This window comes from Asparagus officinalis, chromosome 7, assembly GCF_001876935.1.
Source record: "Asparagus officinalis chromosome 7, Aspof.V1, whole genome shotgun sequence".
Taxonomy (NCBI): Eukaryota; Viridiplantae; Streptophyta; class Magnoliopsida; order Asparagales; family Asparagaceae; genus Asparagus; species Asparagus officinalis.
The window spans coordinates 5,365,442-5,374,624 of record NC_033800.1 but is presented as its reverse complement, the minus strand read 5'-3'; the positions used below and the strand labels follow the sequence as shown (position 1 = coordinate 5,374,624).

The 9,183-nt window shown below is 38.8% G+C and overlaps 1 protein-coding gene across 1 annotated transcript; it reads right to left on the bottom strand.

Moving 5' to 3' along the window:
• Positions 2,022-5,233, bottom strand: LOC109849969 (CASP-like protein 4C1). The gene is made up of 2 exons (XM_020419865.1): positions 5,032-5,233; positions 2,022-2,338 (listed from the first exon to the last, which is right to left on the bottom strand). Exons 1-2 carry the CDS (start codon positions 5,185-5,187, stop codon positions 2,117-2,119), a joined length of 378 nt encoding a protein of 125 aa, XP_020275454.1. The 5' UTR covers positions 5,188-5,233; the 3' UTR covers positions 2,022-2,116.

The following is a 9,183-nucleotide window of genomic DNA, read 5'->3' as shown; positions in this document are numbered from 1 at the left end:
TATAAGGACTTGATGACAATTATCAATTATAACTTAACTATCAGATTATTTGGTGAACAAAAGGGCCAAACTCGTAATTTCTTCGTCTCAGCTGGATCGCACTTGTGTGTGACGTGGCGTGGCAGTGTGGGTCGCTGCAGGCTAACTCGGCCTATGGGCCAGGTATTTTAAATAAAATCGGTCCGGCTTTAGGTCAGGCCAGATTCGGGCGGGGATTTAGGTAGGCCCAAGCCTACGATCCCGGGTCCAGTCTTGATTCTGCGTACGTTTCGGCCTGGGTGGGACGTGTGATGAGTGGGGTCTGCCCTGCTATGGGCCTGTCTACTTACGACCCACACGCGGCATCATCATACTGGGCCGCATCGTCTACTTAATTAACAGGCTGATAGAAGTATTATTTTTATCCTTTCCCTTGAGACAAATGGATGATTGGGAATAATTGCGGGAAATCATTTTGATGGCACGGATTCCTCTTTCTCAACGATATATCTCATTATCGAGACAATTGGTTAAGTCCCGTAAAACCATTTCATAGAAGTTTACTGATATCTTCTTTTTACAGAGTGGAATCTTTTTCTATAGAAAAGACCCGTATTTATAATGATGATCTTAACATATGGACAATTCATAAGGGGATCTAAAAGTAATCTCAAAATATTAAAGTTTCCAAGGGAAAAGCGGGAACTTTTTTTCCCCTACCTAAACTTCTTACTAATTTCTCAGCATTTCCAGAGATCCAATCATGGCCGGCCGCACGAGCGTCCGTGTCAACCCGTAACATGGGCAGTTCATGATAGAGTCCCACTAGGGGTATACCATGAACCACACTCTTAACCACACCCCAACACTATCTATAGTGCTAGTGGGCCATGCATGGCCCACTAGCACTATAGGGAGTGTTGGGGTATGGTTGAGAGTGTGGTTCATGGTGTGCCCCTAGCATTATTTTTCATGATATACGATGGCACTGAAATGAGAGCATGTTGATCAGAGAACGTTTCGACAACAAATTCACACGTGGGTGTCGATGACAAACCAAAACAGCAGGCCCGTATCTCTCTCAGAATCAAGCCCATTGGAAAAAAAATGCATAAATATTAAAAAAAAAGGACTTGTACAAAAAAATGCATATGAGGGGGGCGAGAGATACAGTGGGAGAAAATGTCTGAAGCCACCTTTCTAGTAGCAGCTTCTAGTGTCAGCCTCAGTGTTTTTCTTCTCCCTTCTCGTAGAACTTCATTTTGATGTTTTAAGCTTTCAAGGATGTCTCCTCAGAACTTCCAGTCTTTTTTTTTTGTTTTACATTTTGGGGAGAATACGAAACAAAGTAGATTTTCTCTATCCGGTGACGACAAGGTCCGCTCCCGGATGTTTACATCTCCTCTAGTTCCTACTCTCTTTCGGTTCTTTTGGATTGCTCATGTAAATATTTACATAAAATCTATTTTATATAATATATATCATGAACAGGGTTCCTCACCCTGTTTAAAATCTTCAAAAAAAAAAAAAGAGTGAATTAGTATAAAATAAAAATAACATATATCATCAAAAGAAACTAATCCCAGTTACCTAAAAAGGTTAATTAGGATTCACCTAATCCGCGTCTTATTCGAGGTTAAGAGTGAATTGGTAAACTCCAAGGGACGACATATGAGGGGGCGAGAGATGCAGTGGGAGAAAATTTCTGAAGCCATCTTTCCGAAAGCAGCTTCTAGTGCCAGTCTCAGTGTTTTTCTTCTCCCTTCTCGTAGAACTTCATTTTGATGTTTTAAGCTTTCAAGGATGTCTCCTCAGAACTTCCAGTCTTTTTTTTTTGTTTTACATTTTGGGGAGAATACGAAACAAAGTAGATTTTCTCTATCCGGTGACGACAAGGTCCGCTCCCGGATGTTTACATCTCCTCTGGTTCCTACTCTCTTTCAGTTCTTTTGGATTGCTCATGTAAATATTTACCTAAAATCTATTTTATATAATATATATCATGAACAGGGTTCCTCACCCTGTTTAAAAATTTAAAAAAAAAAAAAAACCGAAGGCAGCTTCACATAATAATAACGAATGTTACAAAATATGGATTTAAGGTAAAAAAAAAAAACTTAATTTCCCCCCGGGTTCATCAAACGTGGAAACGAGAACCGGTGATGAAATAGGAAAGAAGCCGGTAGCCAGAGATCAGAGCTGAGGCGGCCAGGAACATGAACCCCCCAAACCCTAAAGCGACCGATATGTACGCCTGTACGCAGAACGCATCCTCGGCCGCGCACGTGTCACCCCTCCTCAGGTTACGCGCTTCTCCGGTGCCGGACGCCTCGGCCGACAGCAGCAAGTAGGCGAGCACCTAAATTAAGCAGGTATATATTTTTATTTACAAAACTAATTAAGTTATGTTTATGATCAATCTAAGGCTCAACATCACCCACATCATCAACCACACCTCCTTTCCTGCTAAAGTGCAACGAGCCCTATATGAAATTTTTAAAAAAAATTCATATGGGGCCGACTGCACTGTAGCAGGAAAGGAGGTGTGATTGATGGTGTGGTTAATGGTGTGCATGTATCATTTTCCTTCTAAAAATATCTAAAAAAATAAATAAAATTTTAGATTGATTTACAATCTTCGCGTAAGACCGGTCTAACTTGTTTGGAAGTCAAGGGTATAAAATAGATATGGTGTTAACCTTGATATAATTAGGAGAGTGATCGACTAAGTTCTGTTTAGTCCACAGATTTTGTGCGACATCCACCACAATCACGTCTGAAGTTTAAATTTTATACGGACGCACGCTAAAAGCTCGACCACTAAAATATATAGCAAGGGAAATTTCTTTTCGAATGTTATGGAACCTTAAATCCTTTCAACTATTTGCTGAGAGCGCGGAATAACCTCATTTTTTGATGAGGGTTAATCGCGAAAGATCTGAGATTTTGGCTAATTGCATGTGCGCACTTTCTTTAAGATTTGGACAGGCGCCCGTAAGAAAAAGAAAGCACAATTGATCAAAGAGGCTATAGAGACTCGCAATCCATTTGATTTCTCATCAGGCCATGGCAGAGGCAGGGGTGATGCTACAGGGACCCAAAAATATGGGACCCTACATGAGACATGTGAGGTGTCGGCTCCTTATCCTATGATACACTGTTCATGAGACAGGGAGCCGACACCTCACATGTCCCATGTAGGGTCATTTAGATTTGGATATGGCCGTTGGTTCATCTCAGGTGAATGTGTTTAGTTTGTTTCACTTTGGGGCCATTGGAAGAGCTATCAGTTGCAGATTTATTAGTGAAGAGTTGTGAACTCTTCTACTGGATTAAGAGCCTTTGGAGGCCATTTGAGTGAACTACGTAAATGTTTGATTCCTTGGGCAAGAGGATACGTAGGCAGTCATTTATGATGCAACCGGTTTGGTAAGTTGATACCGACATTTGGAGTTTGTTCGCATTCTCGTTTAGGTTCTCGACTTGTTGTGGATTGAGTTTGTTGTCGTGAATTTATTTCACTTCGTACTGGACGCAACAAGTAGGACGTTTGGTTTGGTTGGTGTCGGCTCAGTTTTGGAAAAACTTTGCCAAAGTGAAGAATTGTAGAAACGACGAAAATATTGGAGAAGATCAGGAAAAATAGAGCTGACAGACATTCGGGTGCTCTCCGGTCGACCGCGAGCTTTGGCACGGTCGACCGGCAACATGCACGATTTAGTATAGTTTCTGGATTTTTGGCCGGTCGACCGCGACGATTTCGACGGTCGACCGCCAGACACTGTAATTGAATTTTGGGTTCTGTCGTTCTGTCCGGTCGACCGCAATTCGGGTTTGGGCCTGATTGTGGTTTCCTGTTCTGTTTGAGATTGATATTTGATATAAATAGCAACCACGTTTTAGGGTTTCTTTGGAACAGTCAATGATTTGTTTTGAGCACAGAAAAAGAGATCTTTCTGAGCTATTGGTTAGGGTTATTATTTGAGAGATTGAGAGTTTTGTTTGTGAGATTAGTTGGTTTATTTTGAGTGATTTGTAATCTCAGTTTGTACTCTCCTTCTCTATTAGTGAAAACTCATCTCCTGCTTGCCCCGTGGACGTAGGCAACTTGTCGAACCACGTAAAATTGGTTGTTTGTGTTTGTGCCGTTATTTTGGTTTGTTTGGTCTTCTCTCTCGGCGTTTGGTTTAGTTCCTCAAAACATAACGATTGGTGGCTTCCGCGCATAACACTCCTCACCCTCTATAGCTTGATTCTTTGTAAGTTTCTTTCATATTTTAAATACTATACAGTTATGGTGTCCATATTTTGGCATCCCTCTGTGTATGTATTCTATATCGTTTTTATTAGGTTAAATAGCACTTAAGTACCTTATAGTTTTCCTCCTTTAGCACTTAAACAATCTCAGTTGTGTTTTGTAGTATTTATACACCTGAGTTGTTTAAAATTAGCACATTAATACCATTTATCCTGCAAACGTGAAAATTTTTATCCGAAAGTTCCCATACAACATTCATATGCTAATTTTATGACTTTTTCGTCTATTAAGTTTGTTTGATTCATTACTAAATATTTCCAAATTCTATTTTAGAAATAGATTTAGGATACATTTAAATTAGAATTTGTGTAGGTTTGACAGTAATTTAACAAATATTAATGGTTAAAAAGATCTAAACTTAGCATATGAATGTCATATGTGAACCTTCGAATGGAAATTTTCATATTTGCGTAACTATGGGTATTAACGTGCCGATTTTGAACAACTCTGGGTATATAAATACTACAAAACACAACTGAGGATGAATAAATGCTAAAGGAGTGAATCATAGTTAACCTACTTTTAAGTGGTCTTTAGCCTTTCTATTGCTTTCTCCTTCCAAAAAAAATAAAAAATAAAAAATAAAAAATAAAAAATAAGTATAGTGTTACTTTGGGTCGACGGTAGCTGCCGTCTACTGTGCTTGCTTTCCTTTCACACGCGCTAATAGTACACAAGCAATAAAGGAAAACGACGAGGTGTTAAGTGCAAAAAGAATTAAGTAATTACTGAACCTGGTCGTGACTGAAGTCGAGCCAGAGCTGAAGCGCCTCCGGCAGCGGTGTGGTGCCCCTCAGGATCTCCCAGATTGCTGCCCCCATCTCGAGAAGCGAGTAGAGCGCCACGATCGCGTTCGCCGCGAGCACGAACCTGCGCACCAGATTTACCATTTTGCCCCCGCCCTCAGAAACATCTCTCAGCCGCGGTGGCACAAACCGTAAATAGGCCCAACTTTCAAAAAAAAAAGAAAAAAAAAAAGAAAGACCCAAACCTGAAAGAGCTCGATAGTCCTTTGCCACGCCGGCGAGTTCGGAGGGACCTCGCCGGAGTTGGCCGCCATGAAAGGCGGCGGCGGACTCGAAGGAGAAAGCAGAAGGAGGCCGCGAGCGGAGGAGGAGGGCGAGGAGCTTGAGCGGGCAGGGGGACCGCGGCTGGGTCGGGAGAGGGTGCGTGCGAATGGGAGAGGGGGGGTGTCGCGGTGGCGAGCTCGGCGGCGGTAGACGGAGAGGGGAGCTGGGTTGGTGGGGGGAGAGGGGCGGTTGGCGCCGTCGAAGGAGAGGGGTGGTAGTTTAAATAATGCATGGAGGATGAGGGTTAAGGTTAAGGGAGGCGAAGTTCATTAAAAGGTGAAATGGAGGAAATATAAAGAGGGTTTTTTTTTCTCCTGTTGGAAATAGGCTCGTGGAATCACGGTGTGCAGAGATGAGGGGAGGAGAGCGACATCATATTCACAGCATTGGGTTTTTTTTTTTTTTTTTTTTTGTCTTTCTTCTTTTCTTCACACACTTCTTTTCCTTTCACGGACTTGACTTTTGTTTTTTTTTTGTTTTTTTTTTTTGAGTTAAACTAGTCTAACTCAAGAAACTAATAAGACAATGTTTGGCAAACTCACTAAACAATCTCAAGTAGAGACAACATTGATCCAAACTCTTTGGTCCTTGTTCGGCAAAGTTTGGGCAAGACTTGAACTAGTTTTGCTACGCAAAATTTTGGTCTTAAACTAGTTATCATTTTATCCACCTATCATCCCGCTTTACCTTTAAACTTGTTTATCTCTCTTTTGCCAAACTAAGCTTTGTTTGGCAATTGCTTAAAACTAGACCCGATTTATCCTGGCCTTGGTTTTCCTTATTTTGTGTTTGGATAAAACAAGGCTAGAATTAACTCGGTTTTTAAAGCTAAAATTTGGCTTTTAAATGGGTCCCGGGTCCCCCCTCAAACCACCACTTCTATGGAACAATTCTAGCTCAGCTAGGATAAAACCGGACTAGGATCAATCCTGACCCAAATTGAAAGGTTTTGCCAAACTAACCCTAAGATCTGTCAATTTTTAACTCTCTATTTGGAAAGTTTTATGTTAATTAATGAATGCGATAATCAGATGAATATGATAATCTACTACTTGCAAATTACAAGAAGCTTTTTTTTTTTTTTGGGGGTGAGAAACTTTGAGCTTGGTTTCGTTTATTAGCGAATCAGATCTTTTGTCATTGACTTCGACTCCTAATACGTCAGTTAATAGTTGAAACATGCTTCGGTTCTCCAAAAATGTCGGTCCGCTGTTGCAGAGGTCGACGCTTCCAAGAGTTGACGAAGTCAAATTGACTTGCTTTGACCCTTTCAACACTGAATCGTTCAAACAGTACAGGCCACATTTTATTCTGTTGGGTCAATAAATATAAAAATTAAGACTTTTGGGAACCATGGAGGTTCAGAGTAAAGTCCAAGCCCAGGAATTTCGCGAACGGTACAAGTCTTCTTATATAAACTTGGGCATAAAAGAATATTTTTAGCATCTTAATAATCAATACTAATAGGAATAAATTTTTAGAAAATTATTGTCAAGAATGATGAAAGTATCTTACTATTAGAAAAATATTGGGAGTTAGTGGGTTATCAGTGGATTTGGATCATCTTTACTATAAAAAAAGTAGAAAAGAAACCCCTAATTTTTTATGAATTTGTTGATTGTCTAATTGATGGGTATTGTTTTTTTTAAGGGATGTTTGGTTCGTTTTTTAACTCGATGGAAACGTTTTACACCGCCTCCACATCAGAATTTTCGTGGCCACGTAGGATATAAGCTTTCCGTATATTTTTTTTTCCCATATTTGGTTCGCTAGGGTTGAAGAAGGGAAACTTGGTGAAAATCGCCGCCACATCAGATTTTTTTTCTCTCCCCCAATTCCTTCCTCAACCTCGTGAAATCGACGAAAACTGCAGCCACGTCGGCTTTTTGCCATATAAACAAAAGTTTTTCTTTTTTTTTCCATGCGAACCAAACACAAGAAAAATAAATACAGTGGTTTCCCACCATTTTTTTGTGCGAACCAAAGCGAAACAATCTATTTCTTGGAAAAGTTTGAAAAACTCAAAACTTGTGTTTTTATACATGGAAATACATCTAAAAAACGAACCAAACAGCCCCTTAGTACAAATTAGGTACGAGTCCAATACATGGGGATATGATGAGTGCTAAATTTAGAATGAACCTCAATCGCTTACTTAACAATCAATAGTTAGTATAAAAAGTAGCTGTCTCTCTACTATAATTTTTTTAGTGAAGAGGATTTGATAAATTCTATAAAATAGGTATGGTATCCCAATTGTTATACCATTCTATTTTAGCCGACCACTTTGGTGCTCCCAAAAATTACTTGGGAGTTCCGATGGTAGACTATGTAAATATTTAGCGGAAAAATCACTCATTCATTTTCCTAACTCGACGCTGCATAATAACCGATTTGTTGTTGGGAATATGAATAGAGTTCCACTGGCACTTCTGTAATTAAATTTACTTTTTGACCTAATTTGTTGTCTTTTCTTTCTTATTTCTTCTCAGGGGCTGTTTGTTTGCCAAAAAAAAAGAAGAAAACTGGTCATGTCACCTTTGAGGAAACCCCCCCTATCCACATCAGCTTTTGGTTTCAACACATTTCCATTTCACATGTTTGTTTCATTTTTTTATTTAAGGAAATGGTGATGCCACCTAGGATGCCATATCACATTTCAAAAAATGTGTTTTCACAACAAAAAACTGTGAAAACACTTGGAAATATCACATCAATGAGTTTTTAATTAATAGAAGTACTGTTGGAGAGTACCATGATGAATAAATTCTTTTTTTTTAATGAGTCATTTCTCTTTTCCTTTTTCTTCTTGTTAAACAAACTAAAGAAATGGAAATCAAAAGCACTGTTACTATGGAGGCTTTTTTTGTTTTTTGTATGACTTGGCAGTGAAAAGGTGAGGTTTCTTTGCGAAACAAATAAAATAAAAGAAAACAGGGAAACCTCTTGATATGTGTTGAAATCATTTCCAAAGAGGGTTTTCAATTTCCCTTTTTTTTGTGGAAATAGCCAAACCGGCCCTCAAAATTAAATGCATTACTATCCTATTAGGCAAAGGGGATAAGAAAGAGGATTTAAGGAGAAGGATTAACAAAGTTAGCTCATTCAATTAATTCGAATGACTAAATTATTAACCCGTTAAATAAGTTTTATGCTAGTACTTGTGATCGTTTTTAATGTTTGGGAACAACAAGGATTTTGACTATGAGGGTGTTTGAGGCGGCTTATTTTTTGGTCAAATTAGCTTTTAAGCTAGCTTTTTCATTTCTACCAGTTTAGTAAAATATAAAATAAGTTAGCTTATATGTTACATTTCAAAAGGTTGGTATACCTCAGCTTTAAAAAAACTAACTTATAGCTTACCTAAATAAGTTAGGTTTGACCAAACAAATTACTATACTACCCAAAATAATTTTTATAATATTTTTATCATGAAAGCCAAAAGTCATTAAAAGCTAGCATAATTTATAAGCTTTAAAAAATAAGCCTTCCCAAACACCCTCTATTTTCTTTATAAATAGAGAGCTAACTCTTTATTCTTCTAAATAGGAGTATTAATAAATCCTTCATTTTAAGAGTTAACTCATTATAATTCATCTAGAGGGCTTAACTCAATCCTTTTGTATTTTTTACGTTTGGCAGATTATAAATGGTCAACTCAATTTAACCCTCGTATAGATGTTTTTGTTTAGCAGGCTAAGAAAAGATTAAGTCTCTTTAACCTCTCATTTAACTTGTTGCCAAACAGCCCCTACATGCTTGCGGCGCCCCTTAACTGTGTAATGCAAATAGAGGTGGTGACCACCATCTCCGTCG